Source organism: Leuresthes tenuis, unplaced genomic scaffold (genome assembly GCF_036924035.1).
Source record: "Leuresthes tenuis unplaced genomic scaffold, fLeuTen1.0.hap1 SCAF_14, whole genome shotgun sequence".
In the NCBI taxonomy this organism is placed as follows: domain Eukaryota; kingdom Metazoa; phylum Chordata; class Actinopteri; order Atheriniformes; family Atherinopsidae; genus Leuresthes; species Leuresthes tenuis.
The window spans coordinates 32,649,158-32,677,114 of NW_027325368.1; the positions used below are offsets into that span (position 1 = coordinate 32,649,158).

The following is a 27,957-nucleotide window of genomic DNA, read 5'->3' on the forward strand; positions in this document are numbered from 1 at the left end:
TAAATGAAGGCCTGCATTTGTGATACTTATTGGGAAACATCATGTAGTGAACAGAGAAGGAGAAAAGACTATTGGCTACAGTAGGCTTATCAATCTATCCACAGTCGCCCCTGGCATGCTCAGGACGGGAGATTGGATCGAAAGTTTCGGTGCAAGTTTGGCTTTTTTTTTTTTTTTTTAATTGGCTTTGTATGTATGAATTGAACTAATTTCGTAATATAATGAATTGCACTTGATTGGATTATGATTGGATTACAATTAATTGGATTCTAATTAATTCTCTAATTAATTCTCCTCTTGGTCGCTCAAATTTGCTGCCCAAACTAGTTGGTAATTTTTGACGTGCATAGACGTGCCCCCTACCATACGCCTCAATGTCCCAGATTGCATCGCTTTCATTGCGTCAGCCATATTGCTTTCACCTAAACGCGTTGGCTAGGTGGGCCCACAACTAACAACTAAACATGTAAGTACAGATACAATAATATTTTATGCAAGCTTCTGTGGTTTTATTTTTGTGCCTCAATTATTTAATCAGTTATAGTTAATAAAAGAGTTTCCATTCGTTTAAATGTAGCAATTAAGGTTGAAAAGGCACATAGCTTCCATCGAAGGATCTGCGCGTCGGCTCTTTATCTGTTGTTGTTTGTTTCCTGTTAGCAACAAAGTATATTTACTGCTGCTTCACACTATTCAACATTATTTGGTCATTGTGTCTCGGTTTGTACTATCTTTTTGGAACCGAGTCAAGTAATTTCCTGGTCTGTACATTCTTTGTTGTCTACTTAGATGTTACATCATGGGCTTATTATACCCTGAGTGTTAGCGTTCAGAATAATAGCTACAGTAGCATATGTGGTAGAAAGGTAGCATTAGCTTAAACCCACAGGGTTCCCCCTTAAAATGTGTGCGCGGGGTCACTCTGTTAGTCGCAAAATGCAAATACTAATATCAAGAACTGGAGCATTATCTGAAATTATCTGTTTATACACCCGTCTTTGTGCTTGCGCGTGAAGCTGTTTAAATGTGAAGGATAGCAGTGAACTTTCATGGAGTTAGAATCCGTCTTTACAGCACATTTGGTTTTGTTTATTGATATATATATTTAGATAGAAGAAAACATGTTCATAACTCAGTTTTGTTTTTCATTGACAATTTTACATGTCTTGAAAAAGATGCGCAAATTTGTTAAAGATAGACAAATGTATATATGTGTATGTATATATATTTATATACGTGTGTATTATAACATGCCGTTCAGGAAATTAATCTTTGAATATATGGAGTGAACCTTTAATATATTGAATTAATCTTTGAATATATTGAATGAAACTTGAATATATGGAGTAAACCTTGAATATATTGAATGAAACTTGAATATATGGCGTGAACCTTGAATATATTGAATGAAACTTGAATATATGGCGTGAACCTTGAATATATTGAATGAAACTTGAATATATGGAGTGAACCTTGAATATATTGAATGGAACTTGAATATATGGTGTGAACCTTGAATATATTAAATGAAAGTTGAATATATGGAGTGAACCTAGAATATATTAAATGAAACTTGAATATATGGCGTGAACCTTGAATATATTGAATGAAACTTGAATATATGGAGTGAACCTTGAATATATTGAATGAAACTTGAATATATGGAGTGAACCTTGAATATATTGAATGAAACTTGAATATATGGAGTGAACCTTGAATATATTGAATGAAACTTGAATATATGGAGTGAACCTTGAATATATTGAATGAAACTTGAATATATGGCGTGAACCTTGAATATATTGAATGGAACTTGAATATATGGCGTGAACCTTGAATATATTGAATGAAACTTGAATATATGGAGTGAACCTTGAATATATTGAATGAAACTTGAATATATGGAGTGAACCTTGAATATATTGAATGGAACTTGAATATATGGAGTGAACCTTGAATATATTGAATGAAACTTGAATATATGGAGTGAACCTTGAATATATTGAATGAAACTTGAATATATGGCGTGAACCTTGAATATATTGAATGGAACTTGAATATATGGAGTGAACCTTGAATATATTGAAAGAAACTTGAATATATGGAGTAAACCTTGAATATATTGAATGGAACTTGAATATATGGCGTGAACCTTGAATATATTGAATGGAACTTGAATATATGGCGTGAACCTTGAATATATTAAATGAAACTTGAATATATGGCGTGAACCTTGAATATATAGAATGAAACTTGAATATATGGCGTGAACCTTGACTATATTAAATGAAACTTGAATATATGGAGTAAACCTTGAATATATTAAATGAAACTTGAATATATGGAGTAAACCTTGACTATATTAAATGAAACTTGAATATATGGAGTGAACCTTGAATATATTGAATGAAACTTGAATATATGGAGTAAACCTTGAATATATTGAATGAAACTTGAATATATGGAGTGAACCTTGAATATATTGAATGGAACTTGAATATATGGCGTGAACCTTGAATATATTAAATGAACCTTGAATATATTGAATGAAACTTGAATATATGGCGTGAACCTTGAATATATTGAATGAAACTTGAATATATGGCGTGAACCTTGAATATATTAAATGAAACTTGAATATATGGCGTGAACCTTGAATATATTGAATGAAACTTGAATATATGGCGTGAACCTTGAATATATTGAATGAAACTTGAATATATGGAGTGAACCTTGAATATATTGAATGGAACTTGAATATATGGCGTGAACCTTGAATATATTAAATGAAACTTGAATATATTGAATGAAACTTGAATATATGGAGTGAACCTTGAATATATTGAATGGAACTTGAATATATGGCGTGAACCTTGAATATATTGAATGGAACTTGAATATATGGCGTGAACCTTGAATATATTAAATGAAACTTGAATATATGGCCTGAACCTTGAATATATTGAATGAAACTTGAATATATGGCGTGAACCTTGAATATATGGCGTGAACCTTGAATATATTGAATGAAACTTGAATATATGGAGTAAACCTTGACTATATTAAATGAAACTTGAATATATGGAGTGAACCTTGAATATATTGAATGAAACTTGAATATATGGAGTAAACCTTGAATATATTGAATGAAACTTGAATATATGGAGTGAACCTTGAATATATTGAATGGAACTTGAATATATGGAGTAAACCTTGAATATATGGAGTAAACCTTGAATATATTAAATGAAACTTGAATATATTAAATGAAACTTGAATATATGGAGTAAACCTTGAATATATTAAATGAAACTTGAATATATGGAGTGAACCTTGAATATATTGAGTAAACCTTGAATATATTAAATGAAACTTGAATATATTAAATGAAACTTGAATATATGGAGTAAACCTTGAATATATGGAGTAAACCTTGAATATATTAAATGAAACTTGAATATATGGAGTAAACCTTGAATATATTAAATGAAACTTGAATATATGGAGTGAACCTTGAATATATTGAATGAAACTTGAATATATGGAGTAAACCTTGAATATATTGAATGAAACTTGAATATATGGAGTAAACCTTGAATATATTGAATGAAACTTGAATATATGGAGTGAACCTTGAATATATTGAATGGAACTTGAATATATGGCGTGAACCTTGAATATATTGAATGAAACTTGAATATATGGAGTAAACCTTGAATATATTAAATGAAACTTGAATATATGGCGTGAACCTTGAATATATTGAATGAAACTTGAATATATGGAGTAAACCTTGAATATATTGAATGGAACTTGAATATATGGCGTGAACCTTGAATATATTGAATGGAACTTGAATATATGGCGTGAACCTTGAATATATTAAATGAAACTTGAATATATGGCGTGAACCTTGAATGTATTGAATGAAACTTGAATATATGGCGTGAACCTTGAATATATTGAATGAAACTTGAATATATGGAGTAAACCTTGAATATATTAAATGAAACTTGAATATATGGAGTAAACCTTGAATATATTAAATGAAACTTGAATATATTGAATGAAACTTGAATATATGGAGTAAACCTTGAATATATTGAATGAAACTTGAATATATGGAGTGAACCTTGAATATATTGAATGGAACTTGAATACATGGCGTGAACCTTGAATATATTGAATGAAACTTGAATATATGGCGTGAACCTTGAATATATTGAATGAAACTTGAATATATGGAGTAAACCTTGAATATATTGAATGAAACTTGAATATATGGAGTAAACCTTGAATATATTAAATGAAACTTGAATATATGGCGTGAACCTTGAATATATTGAATGAAAGTTGAATATATGGAATGAACCTTGAATATATTGAATGAAACTTGAATATATGGAGTGAACCTTGAATATATTCAATGAAACTTTGAATATGTGGCGGGAAACTCTGCATATATTGAATGAAACTTGAATATATGGAGTGAACCTTGAATATATTGAATGAAACTTGAATATATGGAGTAAACCTCATATTGAATGAAACTTGAATATATGGAGTGAACCTTGAATATATTGAATGGAACTTGAATATATGGAGTAAACCTTGAATATATGGAGTAAACCTTGAATATATTAAATGAAACTTGAATATATTAAATGAAACTTGAATATATGGAGTGAACCTTGAATATATTGAATGAAACTTGAATATATGGAGTAAACCTTGAATATATTGAATGAAACTTGAATATATGGAGTGAACCTTGAATATATTGAATGGAACTTGAATATATGGCGTGAACCTTGAATATATTGAATGGAACTTGAATATATGGAGTGAACCTTGAATATATTGAATGAAACTTGAATATATGGAGTAAATCTTGAATATATTAAATGAAACTTGAATATATGGCGTGAACCTTGAATATATTAAATGAAACTTGAATATATGGCGTCAACCTTGAATATATTGAATGAAACTTGAATATATGGCGTGAGCCTTGAATATATTGAATGAAACTTGAATATATGGCGTAAACCTTGAATATATTGAATGAAACTTGAATATATGGAGTAAACCTTGAATATATTGAATGAAACTTGAATATATGGCGTGAGCCTTGAATATATTGAATGAAACTTGAATATATGGCGTGAACCTTGAATATATTGAATGAAACTTGAATATATGGAGTAAACCTTGAATATATTGAATGAAACTTGAATATATGGAGTGAACCTTGAATATATTGAATGGAACTTGAATATATGGAGTGAACCTTGAATATATTGAATGAAACTTGAATATATGGCGTGAACCTTGAATATATTGAATGAAACTTGAATATATGGAGTGAACCTTGAATATATTGAATGAAACTTGAATATATTGAATGAAACTTGAATATATGGAGTGAACCTTGAATATATTGAATGGAACTTGAATATATGGCTTGAACCTTGAATATATTAAATGAACCTTGAATATATTGAATGAAACTTGAATATATGGCGTGAACCTTGAATATATTGAATGGAACTTGAATATATGGAGTAAACCTTGAATATATGGAGTAAACCTTGAATATATTAAATGAAACTTGAATATATGGAGTAAACCTTGAATATATTAAATGAAACTTGAATATATGGAGTGAACCTTGAATATATTGAATGAAACTTGAATATATGGAGTAAACCTTGAATATATTGAATGAAACTTGAATATATGGAGTGAACCTTGAATATATTGAATGGAACTTGAATATATGGCGTGAACCTTGAATATATTAAATGCAACTTGAATATATGGCGTGAACCTTGAATATATTGAATGAAACTTGAATATATGGAGTAAACCTTGAATATATTGAATGGAACTTGAATATATGGCGTGAACCTTGAATATATTGAATGAAACTTGAATATATGGAGTGAACCTTGAATATATTCAATGAAACTTTGAATATGTGGCGGGAAACTCTGCATATATTGAATGAAACTTGAATATATGGAGTGAACCTTGAATATATTGAATGAAACTTGAATATATGGAGTAAACCTCATATATTGAATGAAACTTGAATATATGGAGTGAACCTTGAATATATTGAATGGAACTTGAATATATGGAGTAAACCTTGAATATATGGAGTAAACCTTGAATATATTAAATGAAACTTGAATATATTAAATGAAACTTGAATATATGGAGTGAACCTTGAATATATTGAATGAAACTTGAATATATGGAGTAAACCTTGAATATATTGAATGAAACTTGAATATATGGAGTGAACCTTGAATATATTGAATGGAACTTGAATATATGGCGTGAACCTTGAATATATTGAATGGAACTTGAATATATGGAGTGAACCTTGAATATATTGAATGAAACTTGAATATATGGAGTAATCCTTGAATATATTAAATGAAACTTGAATATATGGAGTAAACCTTGAATATATTAAATGAAACTTGAATATATGGCGTGAACCTTGAATATATTAAATGAAACTTGAATATATGGCGTCAACCTTGAATATATTGAATGAAACTTGAATATATGGCGTGAGCCTTGAATATATTGAATGAAACTTGAATATATGGCGTAAACCTTGAATATATTGAATGAAACTTGAATATATGGAGTAAACCTTGAATATATTGAATGAAACTTGAATATATGGCGTGAGCCTTGAATATATTGAATGAAACTTGAATATATGGCGTGAACCTTGAATATATTGAATGAAACTTGAATATATGGAGTAAACCTTGAATATATTGAATGAAACTTGAATATATGGAGTGAACCTTGAATATATTGAATGGAACTTGAATATATGGAGTGAACCTTGAATATATTGAATGAAACTTGAATATATGGCGTGAACCTTGAATATATTGAATGAAACTTGAATATATGGAGTGAACCTTGAATATATTGAATGAAACTTGAATATATTGAATGAAACTTGAATATATGGAGTGAACCTTGAATATATTGAATGGAACTTGAATATATGGCTTGAACCTTGAATATATTAAATGAACCTTGAATATATTGAATGAAACTTGAATATATGGCGTGAACCTTGAATATATTGAATGAAACTTGAATATATGGCGTGAACCTTGAATATATTGAATGAAACTTGAATATATGGCGTGAACCTTGAATATATTGAATGAAACTTGAATATATGGAGTAAACCTTGAATATATTAAATGAAACTTGAATATATGGAGTAAACCTTGAATATATTAAATGGAACTTGAATATATGGAGTAAACCTTGAATATATTGAATGAAACTTGAATATATGGAGTGAACCTTGAATATATTGAATGGAACTTGAATATATGGCGTGAACCTTGAATATATTGAATGAAACTTGAATATATGGCGTGAACCTTGAATATATTGAATGAAACTTGAATATATGGCGTGAACCTTGAATATATTGAATGGAACTTGAATATATGGCGTGAACCTTGAATATATTGAATGAAACTTGAATATATGGAGTAAACCTTGAATATATTAAATGAAACTTGAATATATGGAGTAAACCTTGAATATATTGAATGAAACTTGAATATATGGAGTAAACCTTGAATATATTAAATGAAACTTGAATATATGGAGTAAACCTTGAATATATTAAATGAAACTTGAATATATGGAGTAAACCTTGAATATATTGAATGAAACTTGAATATATGGAGTGAACCTTGAATATATTGAATGGAACTTGAATATATGGCGTGAACCTTGAATATATTGAATGAAACTTGAATATATGGAGTAAACCTTGAATATATTAAATGAAACTTGAATATATGGAGCAAACCTTGAATATATTGAATGAAACTTGAATATATGGAGTGAACCTTGAATATATTGAATGGAACTTGAATATATGGCGTGAACCTTGAATATATTGAATGAAACTTGAATATATGGCGTGAACCTTGAATATATTGAATGAAACTTGAATATATGGCGTGAACCTTGAATATATTGAATGGAACTTGAATATATGGCGTGAACCTTGAATATATTGAATGAAACTTGAATATATGGAGTAAACCTTGAATATATTAAATGAAACTTGAATATATATGGAGTAAACCTTGAATATATTGAATGAAACTTGAATATATGGAGTAAACCTTGAATATATTGAATGGAACTTGAATATATGGCGTGAGCCTTGAATATATTGAATGAAACTTGAATATATGGAGTAAACCTTGAATATATTGAATGAAACTTGAATATATGGAGTAAACCTTGAATATATTGAATGGAACTTGAATATATGGCGTGAGCCTTGAATATATTGAATGAAACTTGAATATATGGAGTAAACCTTGAATATATTGAATGAAACTTGAATATATGGAGTAAACCTTGAATATATTGAATGGAACTTGAATATATGGCGTGAGCCTTGAATATATTGAATGAAACTTGAATATATGGAGTAAACCTTGAATATATTGAATGAAACTTGAATATATGGAGTAAACCTTGAATATATTAAATGAAACTTGAATATATGGCGTGAACCTTGAATATATTGAATGAAAGTTGAATATATGGAATGAACCTTGAATATATTGAATGAAACTTGAATATATGGAGTGAACCTTGAATATATTGAATGGAACTTGAATATATGGAGTGAACCTTGAATATATTGAATGAAACTTGAATATATGGAGTAAACCTTGAATATACTGAATGGAACTTGAATATATGGCGTGAACCTTGAATATATTGAATGGAACTTGAATATATGGCGTGAACCTTGAATATATTGAATGAAACTTGAATATATGGCGTGAACCTTGAATATATTGAATGAAACTTGAATATATGGAGTAAACCTTGAATATATTGAATGAAACTTGAATATATGGAGTGAACCTTGAATATATTGAATGGAACTTGAATATATGGCGTGAACCTTGAATATATTGAATGAAACTTGAATATATGGCGTGAACCTTGAATATATTGAATGAAACTTGAATATATGGAATGAACCTTGAATATATTGAATGAAACTTGAATATATGGAGTGAACCTTGAATATATTGAATGAAACTTGAATATATGGAGTAAACCTTGAATATATTGAATGAAACTTGAATATATGGAGTGAACCTTGAATATATTGAATGGAACTTGAATATATGGCGTGAACCTTGAATATATTAAATGAACCTTGAATATATTGAATGAAACTTGAATATATGGCGTGAACCTTGAATATATTGAATGAAACTTGAATATATGGCGTGAACCTTGAATATATTGAATGGAACTTGAATATATGGCGTGAACCTTGAATATATTGAATGAAACTTGAATATATGGAGTAAACCTTGAATATATTAAATGAAACTTGAATATATGGAGTAAACCTTGAATATATTAAATGAAACTTGAATATATGGAGTGAACCTTGAATATATTGAATGGAACTTGAATATATGGCGGGAACCTTGAATATATTGAATGAAACTTGAATATATGGAATGAACCTTGAATATATTGAATGGAACTTGAATATATGGCGTGAACCTTGAATATATTGAATGAAACTTGAATATATGGAGTAAACCTTGAATATATTAAATGAAACTTGAATATATGGAGTAAACCTTGAATATATTGAGTAAACCTTGAATATATTAAATGAAACTTGAATATATGGCGTGAACCTTGACTATATTAAATGAAACTTGAATATATGGAGTGAACCTTGAATATATTGAATGAAACTTGAATATATGGAGTGAACCTTGAATATATTGAATGAAACTTGAATATATGGAGTAAACCTTGAATATATTAAATGAAACTTGAATATATGGAGTGAACCTTGAATATATTGAATGAAACTTCAATATATGGAGTGAACCTTGAATATATTGAATGGAACTTGAATATATGGCGTGAACCTTGACTATATTAAATGAAACTTGAATATATGGCGTGAGCCTTGAATATATTGAATGAAACTTGAATATATGGAGTAAACCTTGAATATATTAAATGAAACTTGAATATATGGAGTAAACCTTGAATATATTAAATGAAACTTGAATATATGGAGTAAACCTTGAATATATTGAGTAAACCTTGAATATATTAAATGCAACTTGAATATATGGCGTGAACCTTGACTATATTAAATGAAACTTGAATATATGGAGTGAACCTTGAATATATTGAATGAAACTTGAATATATGGAGTGAACCTTGAATATATTGAATGAAACTTGAATATATGGAGTAAACCTTGAATATATTAAATGAAACTTGAATATATGGAGTGAACCTTGAATATATTGAATGAAACTTGAATATATGGAGTGAACCTTGAATATATTGAATGAAACTTGAATATATGGAGTAAACCTTGAATATATTAAATGAAACTTGAATATATGGAGTGAACCTTGAATATATTGAATGAAACTTCAATATATGGAGTGAACCTTGAATATATTGAATGGAACTTGAATATATGGCGTGAACCTTGAATATATTGAATGAAACTTGAATATATGGAGTAAACCTTGAATATATTAAATGAAACTTGAATATATGCAGTAAACCTTGAATATATTAAATGAAACTTGAATATATGGAGTAAACCTTGAATATATTAAATGAAACTTGAATATATGGAGTGAACCTTGAATATATTGAATGAAACTTGAATATATGGAGTAAACCTTGAATATATTGAATGGAACTTGAATATATGGAGTAAACCTTGAATATATTGAATGAAACTTGAATATATGGAGTAAACCTTGAATATATTGAATGAAACTTGAATATATTCAATGAAACTTTGAATATGTGGAGTAAACCTTGAATATATTAAATGAAACTTGAATATATGGAGTGAACCTTGAATATATTGAATGGAATTTGAATATATGGAGTGAACCTTGAATATATTGAATGAAACTTGAATATATGGAGTAAACCTTGAATATATTGAATGGAACTTGAATATATTGAATGGAACTTGAATATATGGCGTGAACCTTGAATATATTAAATGAAACTTGAATATATGGCGTGAACCTTGAATATATTGAATGAAACTTGAATATATGGCGTGAGCCTTGAATATATTAAATGAAACTTGAATATATGGAGTGAACCTTGAATATATTGAATGAAACTTGAATATATGGAGTGAACCTTGAATATATTAAATGAAACTTGAATATATGGCGTGAACCTTGAATATATTGAATGGAACTTGAATATATGGCGTGAACCTTGAATATATTAAATGAAACTTGAATATATGGCGTGAACCTTGAATATATTGAATGAAACTTGAATATATGGCGTGAGCCTTGAATATATTAAATGAAACTTGAATATATGGAGTGAACCTTGAATATATTGAATGAAACTTGAATATATGGAGTAAACCTTGAATATATTGAATGAAACTTGAATATATGGAGTGAACCTTGAATATATTGAATGGAACTTGAATATATGGCGTGAACCTTGAATATATTAAATGAACCTTGAATATATTGAATGAAACTTGAATATATTGAATGAAACTTGAATATATGGCGTGAACCTTGAATATATGGCGTGAACCTTGAATATATTAAATGAAACTTGAATATATTGAATGAAACTTGAATATATGGCGTGAACCTTGAATATATTGAATGGAACTTGAATATATGGCGTGAACCTTGAATATATTGAATGAAACTTGAATATATGAAGTGAACCTTGAATATATTGAATGGAACTTGAATATATGGAGTAAACCTTGAATATATTGAATGAAACTTGAATATATGAAGTGAACCTTGAATATATTGAATGGAACTTGAATATATGGCGTGAACCTTGAATATATTAAATGAACCTTGAATATATTGAATGAAACTTGAATATATTGAATGAAACTTGAATATATGGAGTAAACCTTGAATATATTAAATGAAACTTGAATATATGGAGTAAACCTTGAATATATTAAATGAAACTTGAATATGTGGAGTAAACCTTGAATATATTGAATGAAACTTGAATATATGGAGTAAACCTTGAATATATTGAATGGAACTTGAATATATGGAGTAAACCTTGAATATATGGAGTAAACCTTGAATATATTGAATGAAACTTGAATATATGGAGTGAACCTTGAATATATTCAATGAAACTTTGAATATGTGGAGTAAACCTTGAATATATTAAATGAAACTTGAATATATGGAGTGAACCTTGAATATATTGAATGAACCTTGAATATATTCAATGAAACTTTGAATATGTGGAGTAAACCTTGAATATATTGAATGAACCTTGAATATATTCAATGAAACTTTGAATATGTGGAGTAAACCTTGAATATATTAAATGAAACTTGAATATATGGAGTGAACCTTGAATATATTGAATGAACCTTGAATATATTCAATGAAACTTTGAATATGTGGAGTAAACCTTGAATATATTGAATGAACCTTGAATATATTCAATGAAACTTTGAATATGTGGAGTAAACCTTGAATATATTAAATGAAACTTGAATATATGGAGTGAACCTTGAATATATTGAATGAAACTTGAATATATGGAGTAAACCTTGAATATATTGAATGAAACGTGAATATATGGAGTAAACCTTGAATATATTAAATGAAACTTGAATATATGGAGTGAACCTTGAATATATTGAATGAACCTTGAATATATTCAATTAAACTTTGAATATGTGGAGTAAACCTTGAATATATTAAATGAAACTTGAATATATGGAGTGAACCTTGAATATATTGAATGAACCTTGAATATATTCAATGAAACTTTGAATATGTGGAGTAAACCTTGAATATATTGAATGAAACTTGAATATATGGAGTAAACCTTGAATATATTGAATGAAACGTGAATATATGGAGTAAACCTTGAATATATTGAATGAAACTTTGAATATGTGGCGGGAAACTCTGCATATATTGAATGAAACGTGACTGACGTCAGCCTTCACGGTAATGCCTGCGGCCATCTTGTGTGGATATTGTAGCAACAAGTGAATGACAATGAGTCAGTCTGCTCGGAATCTCGTAGCAGGAATATTAAACAATGAGGACATCATTAACACACTGGCAAATGCGTGTAAGTGGCCAAAATCCTCCCGATACCCCTGCCCAATGCCGTTCTTCTGGCGAAGAAGTTCGCGGCAGACCTACTACAACAGGCCAGGCAGCCGTTTATCAGTAATGTGTCCAAAGCTGACGATGTCGCTGATCGTCAAATACATTCAATACTAAACTAAATATTCAGCCTGCATTGGTCTATGAGTGTGGGTGATCCTTATTGTATCTAAACAACATGTGAAGAGCTTCTCTTTCAGTTCACAATATCCCTGTAACTGCAGCATCTTCTCCAGTGCCGGAGAAGGGCCGTGTCGGAGCGCAGTGCCATTACGTTTTATCTTCATTAAATCAACTGAAACCTATATCCAACTAAGCATACAGACCTCTACACACAGCATGGTGTTCCGTTGATAGTTCTGCTTTTTTTATGAAGCAGATGCCCTGTTTCCAGGGCTCATTGTAGCTGCACTAAGATAGAGAATATGATCTATATTTTGATATGCACTATAAGAGCCCTCGTAGTTTTAAAGAAAGCCTAGCTATTCCGACATCTTGTGTCTTGGGCCCTTTGTTTATGGGTGGAGATTGCACACAGACTGTTTTGGGGCACTCCTGAGAGGTTGAAGGCATGCTGAGCCTGAGGTTGGCCCGATAAACGGCTGCCTGGCCTGTTGTAGTAGGTCTGCCACGAACAGTCACGTTTCATTCAATATATGCAGAGTTTCCCGCCACATATTCAAAGATTAATTTCCTGAACGGCATGGCATAGTGTATACATACATATATGTATGCAAGTGTGTGTGTGTGTGTGTATATATGTGTATGTACATGTATATATGTATATATGTGTATATGTATATATATATGTATATATGTGTATGTGTGTATATGTATGTATGTGTGTGTGTGTATATATATATATATATATATATATATATGTACATATATATATACACACACACACACTGCTCAAAAAAATGAAGGGAACACTAAAATAACACTTTCTATCTCTCAATGAATGAAATATTCCAGTTGAAATTCATGTTTCATTACATAGTGGAATGCGTTGAGAACAAAATAACAAAGTGATCAATGTAAATCTAAATTATTATCCCATGGAGGTCTGGATTTGGAATCCTACTCAAAATAAAAGTGGAAAATCACATTACAGGCTGATCCAACTTGAGTGGAAATTCCTCAAGACAAGTCAAAATGAGGCTCAGTAGTGTGTGTGGCCTCCACCTGCCTGTAGGACCTCCCTACAACGCCTGGGCATGCTCCTGATGAGGCGGCGGATGTTCTCCTGAGGGATCTCCTCCCAGACCTGGATTAAAGCGTCAGTCAACTCCTGGACAGTCCGTGGTGTTGGTGGATGGAACGAGTCAGGTCTGGGGAACAGGCAGGCCAGTCCACAGCATCAGTGCCTTCATCATGCAGGAACTGCTGACACACTTCAGCCACATGAAGGTTAGCATTGTCGTGCATCAGAAGGAACCCAGGGCCCACTGCACCAGGATATGGTCTCACAACGGGTCTGAGGATCTCATCCCGGTACCTAATGGCAGTCAGGGTACCTCACTGCAGCCCTCCAAAGAAATGCCTCCCCACACCATTACTGACCCACGCCAAAGCAGTCCTGCTGGAGGATGTTGCAGGCAGCAGAGCGTTCTCCACGGCGTCTCCAGACTCTGACACATCTGTCACATGTGCTCAGTGTGAACCTGCTCCTATCCGTGAAGAACACAGGGCGCCAATGGCGAATCTGCCAATCTTTGTGTTCTCTGGCAAACGCCAGTCGCCCTGCATGGTGTTGGGCTGTCAGCACAAGCCTCACTTGTAGACGTCGGGCCCTCATACCACCCTCATGGAGTCTGTTTCTGACAGTTTGACTGGCCCGTCTCCTGGTGTTTCAGGACCGTCTCCTGGTGTCCTGGCCCGTCTCCTGGTGTTCTGGCCCGTCTCCTGGTGTTCTGGCCCATCTCCTGGTGTTCTGGCCCGTCTCCTGGTGTTTCAGGCCCGTCTCCTGGTGTTCTGGCCCGTCTCCTGGTGTCCTGGCCCGTCTCCTGGTGTTCTGGCCCGTCTCCTGGTGTTCTGGCCCGTCTCCTGGCGTTTCAGGCCCGTCTCCTGGTGTTCAGGCCCGTCTCCTGGCGTTTCAGGCCCGTCTCCTGGTGTTCTGGCCCGTCTCCTGGTGTTCTGGCCCGTCTCCTGGCGTTTCAGGCCCGTCTCCTGGTGTCCTGGCCCGTCTCCTGGTGTTTCAGGCCCGTCTCCTGGTGTTCTGGCCCGTCTCCTGGTGTCCTGGCCCGTCTCCTGGTGTTTCAGGCCCGTCTCCTGGTGTTTCAGGCCCGTCTCCTGGTGTTCTGGCCCGTCTCCTGGTGTTTCTGGCCCGTCTCCTGGTGTTTCAGGCCCGTCTCCTGGTGTTTCAGGCCCGTCTCCTGGTGTCCTGGCCCGTCTCCTGGTGTCCTGGCCCGTCTCCTGGTGTTCTGGCCCGTCTCCTGGTGTCCTGGCCCGTCTCCTGGTGTCCTGGCCCGTCTCCTGGTGTTCTGGCCCGTCTCCTGGTGTTCTGGCCCGTGTCCTGGCCCGTCTCCTGGTGTCCTGGCCCGTCTCCTGGTGTTCTGGCCCGTCTCCTGGTGTTCAGGCCCGTCTCCTGGTGTCCTGGCCCGTCTCCTGGTGTCCTGGCCCGTCTCCTGGTGTCCTGGCCCGTCTCCTGGTGTTCTGGCCCGTCTCCTGGTGTCCTGGCCCGTCTCCTGGTGTTTCAGGCCCGTCTCCTGGTGTTTCAGGCCCGTCTCCTGGTGTTCTGGCCCGTCTCCTGATGTTCTGGCCCGTCTCCTGGTATCTCCTCCATGCTCTGGACTCTGTGCTGGGAGACACAGCAAACCTTCTTGCCACAGATGCAATGATGTTCCATCCTGGATGAGCTGCACTACCTCAGCAACTTCTTGGGTTGTAGACACCGCCTCATGCTACCTCTAGGGGTGAGAGCTCTGACAAAATGCAAAAGAGACCGAAACATCAGCCAGAAAGGATGAACACGGTCTGTGGTCACCACCTGCAGAACCAGTCCTTTATAGGGTTGTCTTGCTAACTGCCTCTCATTTCCACCTGTTGTCTGTTCCATTAGCACAGCAGCAGGTGAAACTGATTCACAGTCAGTGTTGCTTCCTAACTGGACAGGTTGATTCCACAGAAGCGTGACTGACTTGGAGTTACATTGTGTTGTTTAGGTGTTCCCTTTATTTTTTGAGCAGTGTATATATGTATGTGTGTGTCTGTGTGTATGTATTGTTCAGCTAATCTTTTTAAGCGGTAACTTGTGAAAATGAAATACATATCGTAAAATGTTTTGACTGTAAAGTTGCAAAAATGTAGCCCATTTAAAAACAAAGATTTCTACTAATAATTGAGGTAATAACGACATTCTATTTACATTTCTATGAAAATATTTCATTTTTTCTGTTTCAGTATTGCAGTGATGACTCAGACAGTTCAGACCAATGGGGTTCAGCCCCTCAGTAAGACCTGGGAACTTAGTCTCTATGAACTACAGAGAACACCACAGGTAACAGTTATGTCGCATCAATTTCTTACCAACATCACTTTGATTTTATTCATTTTGATAACATATTTAAACAGTCACATATTTCTAATATAAGACTTATAATTATCAGCTGAATTATCTGAAATACATGAGTTATTTTTATGTTTGACTAAAGATGAACAAAAGGGATTTTTGAATACCAGCAGAGTGTGGCGCATACAGCGCCTTCAAATTAGCTGTAGTTATAAATGCTCTTCGAAGGAAAATGGCTGTTTGCAAGATTACCGTATTTTCTACACTATAAGGAGCACCTGATTATAAGGCGTAGTATTACCTACTGTTCTCTGATTGGTTTATCGCTGCCAGCACACGTCGTGTATGTATTACATCCCTGTGTCAGCGGGAAATGGTCCGACGGTCAAGGACAACATCGTCGGTGGTTTTTACACTTTATAAACTTATAAACTGCACATCGGTCTGCATCACCCATCTCAGACTGAAGAACAGGCTCTGACTGGGACATGGGCAAAAGCATTAATGACACGATTCAATCGCTAAGTACGAGCTCGGTACAATCTTCGCCCTGATCCTGGATTCACACCGAAGCGCGGCAAAAGTGAACGTGACGGCGCAAAGGGAGAGCGATGAGTAATGCGGAGGGGGCTTAATGCCCCGATGAATGCTCTGCGCTCCCCGCGGTAAATTCAAAATCACGGTATCAGTGACAGATTTTGGAATACGATGCACACATAAGGCGCACCGGATTAATGTAAGGCTTTTAGGTGGGGCGGAAAGTACATAAATACTACCAAGTTGAATTTTATGAAAGTTCATGAACATCGGCACATTTTTCATAAAACATGTTGATTATCCTTAGGAGCTCTGATTATGTAACATGAATATTAACAATATCCAAAATCACTGCTCTCCCACTGTCGTGGTCATTTATTTTTAGGACCTTACTGTGTCACCCTGTGAACTGCACAAATGACAGATACCTGAGTGTGTGCTAACCTACATCTTGATCTGTTTGGTGCTCACAGGAAGCTATAACAGACGGACTGGAAATAGCAGTGTCTCCCAGGTCCTTGCACAGCGAACTTATGTGTCCTATCTGTCTCGACATGTTGAAGAACACAATGACAACCAAAGAATGTCTCCACCGCTTCTGCGCTGATTGCATCATCACAGCCTTGAGATCTGGGTGAGTTTTTCACATGAGGAAGAGGTCAGGTGATCCCTCTGGGGATTTTTTTCACAATAGCGGTTTCAGTGCTACAAATCTGGTGCTACAGTAGTGCCAACACTCTTGGGCCAGAGCAGAGAAAAGCTTAGGCTGGGAACTGGTTTATGGAGTTCAAACAGGCCAGCTCAATCTTTGTGAGCGCCATGTTAAAAATCCAAAGTCAGAATATCATCTTGTGTGCTTATATGAGCTTGCAAAAGTATTTACCTCAACCTGGCTTTTTTCCTTTTGTGTGTGTGTGTGTGTTACAACCTGTAATTTCAATGGATTTTGCTTTATTATGTAATGGACGTACACATAAAACTACAAATTGGTAAAGTGAAAAAAAAAAAAAGAAAGAAGTATATTGAAAATGAGGGCTGCACGGTGGTGTGGTGGTTAGCACTCCAGGTTCAGCTCCCAGCTGGGGCCTTTCTGTGTAGAGTCTGCATGTTCTCCCCGTGTGTGCGTGGGTTCTCTCCCGGTACTCCCACCGTCCAAAAACATGCATGCTAGGTTAATTGGGACTCTAAATTGTCCCTAAGAGTGAGTATGCATGGCTGTGTGTCTCTCGTTTGTCTCTGTGTGGCCCTGTGATGGACTGGCGACCCGTCCAGGGTGAACCCCGCCTCTCGCCTAATGACAGCTGGGATAGGCTCCAGTCCCACATGACCCTAAAATTGGATTAAACGGGTATAGAAGATGGATGGATAATGAAAATGAAAAAAATTAAAAGTGATGCCTGCATACATACTATATACTGCCAAAAGTATTCACTCTTCTGCCTTTACACACATATGAACTTAAGTAACATCCCATTCTTAATCCACAGAGTTTAATATGACGTCTGGCCACCCTTTGCAGCTATAACAGCTTCAACTCTTCTGGGCAAGCTTTCCACAAGGTTTAGGAGTGTGTTTATGGGAATTTTTGACCATTCTTCCAGAAGCGCATTTGTGAGGTCAGACACTGATGTTGGACAGAAGGCCTGGCTCGCAGTCTCCGCTCTAATTCATCCCAAAGATGTTCTATCGGGTTGAGGTCAGGACTCTGTACAGGCCGGTCAAGTTCTTCCACACCAAACTGGCTCATCCATGTCTTTATGGAGCTTCTTCGTCATGTTGGAACAGGAAGGGGCCATCTGGGGAGCATGAAATGGTCCAAAATCTTTTGGTTTGCTGAAGCATTCAGAGTTCCTTTCACTGGAACTAAGGGGCCGAGCCCAGCTCCTGAGGAGCAACCCCACACCATAATCCCTCCTCCACCAAACTTTACAGTCAGACAAGTACTGTTCCCCTGGCAACTGCCAAACCCATTGTTAGATGGACAAGCGTGATTGGTCACTCCAGAGAACGCGTCTCCACTGCTCCAGAATCCAGTGGTGGGGTGCTTTACACCACTGCATCCCACACTTAGCATTGCACTTGGTGGTAGTGAGGCATTTTCAGGACTGGACTTGTTGCACAGGTGGCATCCTATCAGGGCACCACGCTGGAATACACTGAGCTCCTGAGAGTGAGCCATTCTTTCACAGATGTTTGTAGAAGCAGTCTGCATGCCTTGTTACTCGAATTTATACACCTGTGACCGTGGAAGGGATAGGAACACTTGAATTGAATTATTTGGATGGGTGAGTGAATACTTTTGGCAATATAGTGTATGTACATATGTATTCTTTGCTATGAAAGCTCTGTTTTTGTACAGAGAGGCAAGTGAAAAAAGTCCATTTTGCTATTTCTGGCAGCAGGCCCCAAAGCATAGGGAAGCTCTTTCTGGAGCAACATTTTTATCAAAATGCACAGATCAGCAAGGGCAAGACAAGTTTAGTTTAGACTTTGATCATTTCGAGAATCACAAAGACAACTCATAAATTGGTAAATTCTCGACATGATCTGTTGGATTAGAACCAATAACAATCATGTATCTGTTCTGTCTTAAACTGAGCTCCTTGCTCGGTACCTCTTAAGGGTTCTTCTCTCCCTCTTTAAGATAGAATAATCCATTAAGACTTCATCTTTTCTAACACCCAGATGATATTGTTGGGAATTGAACTGCGTGTATACACTAAACTAGCCTCTGAAGTTCCACATAGAATGAATCGGAAATTGTGATTGAAAATCAGCCAATTAAGACGACTTGTCAACTTGTGGTCACTTTATTTCCTGACTTTTTCTTTCCACTCTTAAGATCCAGATTTTATAATCCGTGTCATATGACAAAATCACCATTCAAGTAACTTTAACATTTGTGCTGTGAATTTGACTATAGAACCTGTAGCACATTTACATCAATCTCCCACAGAGAAAGTTGGAAGTGGCAGAATGTCTTAAATTTTTTTTCACGCAGTCCACAGCATCACAGCGGCTACAATCCCTCAATTTAATGGTTTATTCGAGCTGTGACTGTGGTTCATTTAAACACTCTGCTCAGTGTCTTGCCCAAAGGTACTTAACCAAGTGTACTGGGGAATTTAGGAGCTGAACCAGTTCTCTTCTGATTAAAGGACACATGCTTCCAGAGCTTGATCCACCCAGTAATCTCCGTCACGTCAGTGTAAATAGATTCAGAAAGAAATGTCCTCATATTCAGTATGGACAAAAAGAGTGCTTACCGCATCTAAAACCTATTCAGTGTACATACATAAGCTTCGATTTAACCAAATGTATGCTGTGCACTTCCTGGTTTGATTTCATCACTTAAGCTGTGATTATGCTTGTGGCGTTGCATGAACAAACTGACGTCAACACTGCGCCATAACCAATTACAGCAACGCTTCAGGAGTGCTGGACCCACTGCAGTTTTCAATACTAAGACAGTTGAGCTCCGATACCATTGGAAGTACCAAATTCATAAAGAAGCATAACTACAGTTTAAACATATCTGCTTTACCTTTAAGCAGTGTTTATTGGCCGATGCCGATCTTTAGAAATCAGAATTTTCTTTTTTACCTCCATCTGATGAAATATTACAGATTTATGATAGATGATAAACAAAATGGCTGAGCTTCAATAAACATTACCATATTTTCCAGACTAAAAAATGCGTCATGAAGAGGAAAAAAATATATATAAGTCGCGCTAATTTAGAAATTTATTTCACAAAAACCAAGAACAGAACAGTCCATGAACAACGCTTTTCAATGAACTCCCGGAAACTATCGACCTCGGCTTGGAAGTCTGCTGGCAGTTTCTGTCCCTGCTCTGATAGAGAGGCGGTTGCGTTGCATGAAACGGCCGCCTGCAAAGTCATTTCTCTTCATCTCCTTGGCAACCACCAGGGCGTGGAGATGTAAATGCACCATTGACCAGCCTCTCCCGGCAGGGCGTTGTTCAAGCAGCCACCTGTGCACCCTGTAGATAGTAATGTTTACTCCTTGGTTCATGTCAGTCCGTATGAATTAACATTTAAAAACATGTTCAATTATATATAGTTTGATATATAAGTCGCAGGACCAGCCAAACTATGAAAAAAGTGCGACTTATACTGACATGTAAAAAGTGCATTCTCGCTTACAGAAACAAAATAAATGTGTACATTGTAGGCATTTTAACTTTTAGGCACCCTCACACGTCTGTCTTGATTAAATGTTTTTGCAGTGAAAGACTGCAGCGAGTCCAGTATGCCTCAAGTGGCAGTAAAAATGACCAGTACTGTGAGCATAACAGCAGCTTTATTCTGCTTAGCATGCCTGTGCTGATCACGTTTTTAAGGCTGATTCATAGGTCGAGCTCTGTTCTTCATGATTTTAACTGCTTTGGTTTCAATGGGTTGCATCGACGGATCTGCTTGCACACACTTCCCTGCAGCTTTACCTGTTTGCCAAACCCAGCCCTCACACAGCATCTGCCAGGTTACTAAATGTAAAAGTACACAACAAGCCAAAACGGCACCAAAGCACACAGAACACCAGCTTTTGGCGGGAGGCGATGTGTGCAAGAACAGGATGTATACACTAAGCGTTAGGCTTTCAGAGATCAGCATGAAGTGTACTGTTTGATTGTTGTTATCCTCCCACACTCCATTTGGAATGTTTAACATGAACAGACCACATTATTGTATGAAATGGTGATTGGTCGATGATTGTATAACGCCCTTGTTAAACTGAGCTAGATTTGAAGGCCTTTACAGGATGTTTGTTACTCATCAGTTCATTAACACAGTGCTGTGCTTGTTTCTATCAGAGGATTTTTCTATTACAATGTTCGAGCACTCTACCACTTGAGAGTGGCATTATTATTTTAGGTCATTCTATTGTTTTAATGTTTGTTGCTCCTTCCTGTCCTTGCAGTAATAAAGAGTGTCCTACCTGTCGTAAGAAGCTTGTGTCTAAGAGGTCACTGCGTCCAGACCCAAATTTTGATGCTCTAATTAGTAAGTAACTACAAATAGGATAAACTAGGTTTGATCAATATTGAACAATTGTTTAATTGTAATCATTCAAAATGCTGTGTTGTAATATACAAGAGATTTCTTTTGTTGTTTTTTGTACTTTTGTTAAGGAAATTATCTAAGATTGAAATATCTGATGTTATGACATATCGTGTTAGGATCATTCTAAACATACAAGTTGAAAACATAAGAAGTCAGTATTTTCTGTTTTCCCCTCTTTCCCACATTTAAAAGCTTTTGGCTGCTTTCTAAAGTTTCTGCACTGTTGGATGTCTGTTAGCACTTCAGTTTCTAACTATTTAGCAGCCACCTGACTGAGTTACCGTGGCGATCATGTGTCACAGCTGTAAGTCTTTTAGATTACAGGTAGTGCCTGTGAACTCATGTCACTGAATTTATTTCTTCTGTGGCAGTGAAACACATTAAATGAGCTCACGGAAACGTCTGCTGGTTAGAACCAAATAATCCCAGAGCTTTTTGACTCGAGCACTGTACTATCCTCGCAGCATAAATTACTTGGTGCAGCAGCTTATAGAGCAACATCCTGTTGTTATACCTGAAATCTCTCCACTTAAAAACATGTGATTTAATGCAAATATATCTGTTTCGTGCCTTAATACAAGACAACACCCACATTTTAAGTTCTGATTTCTAGAAAATAAAGGACTTTTTCAGGCAAAGAGTAGTAGAGAACTGGTATCTGTAAAGACGTATGATGCATTTATCCAATTTCAGGTAAAATTTATCCCAGCCGTGACGAATATGAAGCCCACCAGGAGAGAGTTTTGGCCCGTATTAGCAAACACAATAATCAACATGCCCTTTCCCATAGCATTGAAGAGGGGTTGAAGATCCAGGCCATGACCAGGTAAACACGCAAACAAAGAGACACAAACATTGCCAATACATAGTTCAGAGTCGCTCTGCCAGGAGAAATGAACTTTTCCTTACTTTGTCAGACTGCAGCGTGGGAAGAGGCACACAGTTGAGAACGGTAGTGGAGCTGAGGACAATGGAGACTCTTCTCACTGTAGCAATGCTTCTGTCCACAGTAACCAGGTATGTTTTAGTGTGCCACAGATAATCACATATGTTTTCAATGAATACGTTGTGCACCACTGACTACTCTGACTTTTCAGATCCATACCGGTCATTTATTCGGACGTAGCTCGTGCCTGACAATCGGAAGGTCGGTGGCTCGGCTCCAGACTTCTCTGGGCCACATGTCGAAGTGTCCTTTGCCATGACACTGAAACGACATTCAGGAAAAATGGGTGCTTTGCATGGTCATGGCAAACTTATGACATGCCAGCTGTACATGGAAGAGTTTGTGCTCATCATTCTAGTTTAATTTTGAAGGAGTTGCACACAGAAGTGTTCTTTTGCTCTGCACGTTTCCTCCTGTTTGAGAAGCAAACTTCTCAGCTCATAGTGCCAGATCTGTTGTACTGGAGCCTGGCAGAGATGAAGTGCTCTTCGGCTTTCTTTTTTTAGCTTCATGGTGGACAGCTAACATCTCTACACATTACTGACACCTTGTGGTGGTGGTGGGGGGAATGCAGCAGGTTAATCAGGGTAGCTGCATAGCAACAAAATCTCACTGTTTGATTCCTTATTTTTCAGTGACTACCCCTAAAAGTCTAAAATCATTTATCATCTGTAGTATATTTTCAAACTGGAAGCGCTGTCATTAGGACAATAATGTATTTAATTGGGCAGTAAAATTCGATTCAGTTTTTTCATTTATATAGCACCAAATCACAACAAATGTCATCTCAAGGCATTTCAAGAATACAGTCTAATTCAAGCCAATGAGAATCCAGTTTATTGTCATGCAATCATAATCCAATCAAATCAGATTCATGCAGAGTTAATTCAAAAAGTTGCCAAGCTAAGGAAACCAACAGACAGCATCAAAACTTCTTTTCCATCCAATCTTCCATCCCGAGTGTGCACAAGGCGACTGTGGAGAGAAAAAGACTACCTTTAACAGGAAGAAACCTCAGGCAGAACCAGATGGGTCGGCTGGGGGTTGAGAGGACAGGACAGAGGGGATAACAAGCACCGTGACACCAGGCCAGGAATACCAGAGAAAGAGAAAAGACCAGTATATATCAGTTACCATTCAGTCTAGGAATTTTGATTCATATTACACACCCTGTCAGTTACTACATTTTGAATTGAATTATTCTAACATGTTTTTATTCTGAACACAAAAGTGGCAAAGTTGAGATTTTCACCTGGGAATCTATTGGATTGACTAATAGAAAGATGATGAGTACTATAGTGTAATGATTACAGTCAGATCAGCTGTTGCCTCACCAAAAACAGCAGTTGTATACTTTGATGTGGTTCCCCAGGAGGCAGGCCCAAGCATCAAGCGCACCAAGATGAGTGATGACAGTGGTTTGGACATGGATAACGCTGCTGAGAACGGGGGTGGGGACTCCATGATGGATACGGGTGCCAGCGAAATAGAACTGGTTTTTAGGCCTCATCCAACCTTGATGGAGAAGGATGATGGTCACAACAGGTATCCACACAAAGCTAGCACAACACCTGAGTCATCTGTACAATTTCTTGTCACAGTGGGTATTATTAAACTTCCAACACCGAATATCAGTACTAAATCGATATTATATAAACACTTCTGCCGCTCTATTTCGCCTGAATAATTACAATTGTTAAAAATAAATGGCAAGCTTAGAGACCATTTGCTAAAACACAGTTGAAATTAGCCTAGAACATGCAACCACATATGGTTAGTATGTTTTTCCATTGAAATGCCTATTCCTTGACTTTATCAATGCAGTGTGGAGTTTGTCCCCCGCTACATTAAGACATCGGGTAACGCTACAGTGGATCATTTGTCTAAATACTTGGCTGTCCGACTGGCTCTGGAGGAGCTTAGAAGAAATGCTGAGGCCAGTCCTGTTAATGTGGAGGCAGCATCAGAGAAACAGTACACCATCTACATACCTACTGCTGGAAACCAGTTCACTGTGAGTACACGCATGCAAAGAGGCACACAAAAGACAAATGTACACCACATCTGACAATCGTGATTCATGTGAAGAATTTCTCAAAAAGGTCATCAAAATTAATTTAGTTACATTTAAATCTAAGCTCAAAAACACTGAGTCATCACTGAAAACTCAGCAAAGCAAACAGAGTGGTCCAGTTGATATTTAGGTTGATTTACTCCCATCAACTCATGTACTGAATAACACAGGAGAAAATCTTTTTTCAAGTCTCCTTTCCTACTAGTATTATGATGTAACTGTGAACAGGTAGTATATCCTTTAAAGTTTTTGAAACAGCAAAAAAGAATGTCCATGATGATGAGAAAATCGAACAGGAGAACGTAGAAGTAGCTGTTTCAACTGTTGAACTCTGTTCATAGGTTCTGAATGGTTCATTCTCCCTGGAGCTGGTCAGCGAAAAGTACTGGAAGGTCAACAAACCCATGGAGCTCTACTTTGCCCCCACTAAAGAACACAAGTAAACATGAATAAGAACACACTCATTCACACACATGCATACAGACACTCAGCACCTGAAAGGAAACGGATGAACTCGCCTACACCTCTGCACACAAACAAGAGGAATATGTGTGTGTGACAGAAATCGAGGTTTACTTAAACCCCTAAAAGGACTCTTGTAAAAAGAAACACTTTTTGTATTCTCTGTCTCTTTCTTTCTTTTTGTAGGTGGTAGCAGATCAGTGCAGCAGATTGCACATCGAACAGTGAGTGTAGATTTCACCTTTAGTGTGAATTAGCTGCTTTCCAAACAAAAAACGGATGAATAAATCAGTATTATGGTGCATTTGTTCACAGCAAAAGTGAGACGTGTATGTTGTGGTCTGTCCCAAACATGGTAATAGTGGTTCTTCATCTCACTATGTAACATGATGCTTATTGTAAAGACATCGACAAACTTTGTCCAACAATTTCTGAACATACTGACGAGCTGTGACGGCTGCTCATGTCTTCTCAATGACAGAAAACAAAAGCAGTAAGTCAGAATACGCTGTAAACACGTACCACATGTCTCTGTGCTTTCAAACATCTGCATCTGAACCATATGATGTAAAGAAGATCATAATTTTGAACTTTAAAGTAGACGTATACCCTTCACAAGCTGACACAATTAGCTGAGGTCTTCATTAGATGTCTGTGATAGGCTTTGGTGAAAAGAAGTCATTTACACCTCTCTTCAAGTGGATAATCAGATAATTCTTTGATCACATGACTAAGAGAATAAAATCCTTAGCACCAGTTGATTATTTTAGTAATATGAACGCTTAAGTTAAAAACGTTTGATAGATTTTGTTGGTTGAATTTGGCTGTTCTTGTCTAAAGAAATAACTATTGGAGATGCTTAGAATTCACATGAATTTATGTATGAAAACCAGTTTAATCTCTAACTTTTAATTTGTTCAATATATTTTTTTTTTCTAAATTTAAACCAGAGGTATTCAGTGGCCTTAACTATATCAGCAGTTAAATTAGATCATATACATCACACAGAGATTTGATTGGTCTCATTTGCAGCAAAGTGCTCAATAGGATCCAAATGGGCTATTTATTACACAGTATGTTGAATATTGAAAGGTGCATTCACACTGAGAATGTGGCTGCTTTGACCTGCAGCCACAGTTTTTACGTTGCTCTGTAGTCTTTAAAAGGTGTTCTACAGGCCTACAGGCTGCTGTCCATTGATGAAGTACAATCCAGTTATGTGATCAACAGGACTCAACTTAGAGTATACGCATCCCCTTAAGGCAACACCTTTGGATGGATTTAGCATTTATCTGAAAATGCGGTCATTTGGAATCACTGACTTGTTACAGAGGATCTTTGTTCTATTGATCTGTTACCTGTAGGAACAAACTGTATTCTGTTATCTGTGACCGCTCTCTGTGGCGTTCTTTAGTGTCTTTTATAACACAGAGAGGAAACGGTTTGTTATTGGAAGAGGGATAATGTGTGTTTTGTTTTTTTTGACTGACCATTACAGTATTCACTCTTGACAGAACTTTCTACAAAGCCATTTCTTTTTTTGTTGAAAAGGAACCCAACTAACGAGATTTGCAGACCTTCAGATGTTCCAATAAACCCTCTGATACGATCCATTTTCTATATATGTTTTGCATGTATATGTATACATACATACATACGTGTGTGTGTGTATACACACACATACTTGAATACATATATACACGTGTGTGTATGTATGTATATACGTGTTTTGGCTTTGGGGAAATGATAAATGATTTTTAGAATTTGTGTCAGATAACTTGTAGACAACAAATCAATTGATTTTCAGTTAAAAAAAAGACAAAGGTAGATTAAGGTTTCCTAGAAATGTTGGTTGAAGGTGAACCTATCTCTATATGATGCAGAGTCTTTGGTTAATCTTTTATTGTGGCACTTGGACCCACAACACTTGTCACAGATTTAAAGGTTTTTATCTCTTGTACTTTAGGAAAGAGAAAAAATGCATCACTCTTGTCATATTTTGTACCAGTTTGTGTCTGTGTAGAAACTGTATAACTGTATACAACATATTTCTGTTTGGACAATAAAACTAAGTGTGTTTACCTTGAAAAG

The 27,957-nt window shown here is 35.9% G+C and overlaps 1 protein-coding gene across 1 annotated transcript; it reads left to right on the top strand.

Annotated features, from left to right (window-relative positions):
- Positions 1–396: 396 nt before the first annotated feature.
- On the top strand, positions 397–27,947 carry rnf2 (ring finger protein 2). Its single transcript, XM_072363512.1, has 9 exons — positions 397–466; positions 16,653–16,749; positions 17,772–17,932; positions 22,242–22,324; positions 23,078–23,210; positions 23,302–23,401; positions 24,703–24,875; positions 25,155–25,344; positions 25,746–27,947. The coding sequence occupies exons 2-9, from the start codon at positions 16,663–16,665 to the stop codon at positions 25,845–25,847; spliced, it is 1,029 nt and encodes a 342-aa protein (XP_072219613.1). The 5' UTR covers positions 397–466; positions 16,653–16,662; the 3' UTR covers positions 25,848–27,947.
- The last annotated feature ends 10 nt before the right edge of the window (positions 27,948–27,957 follow it).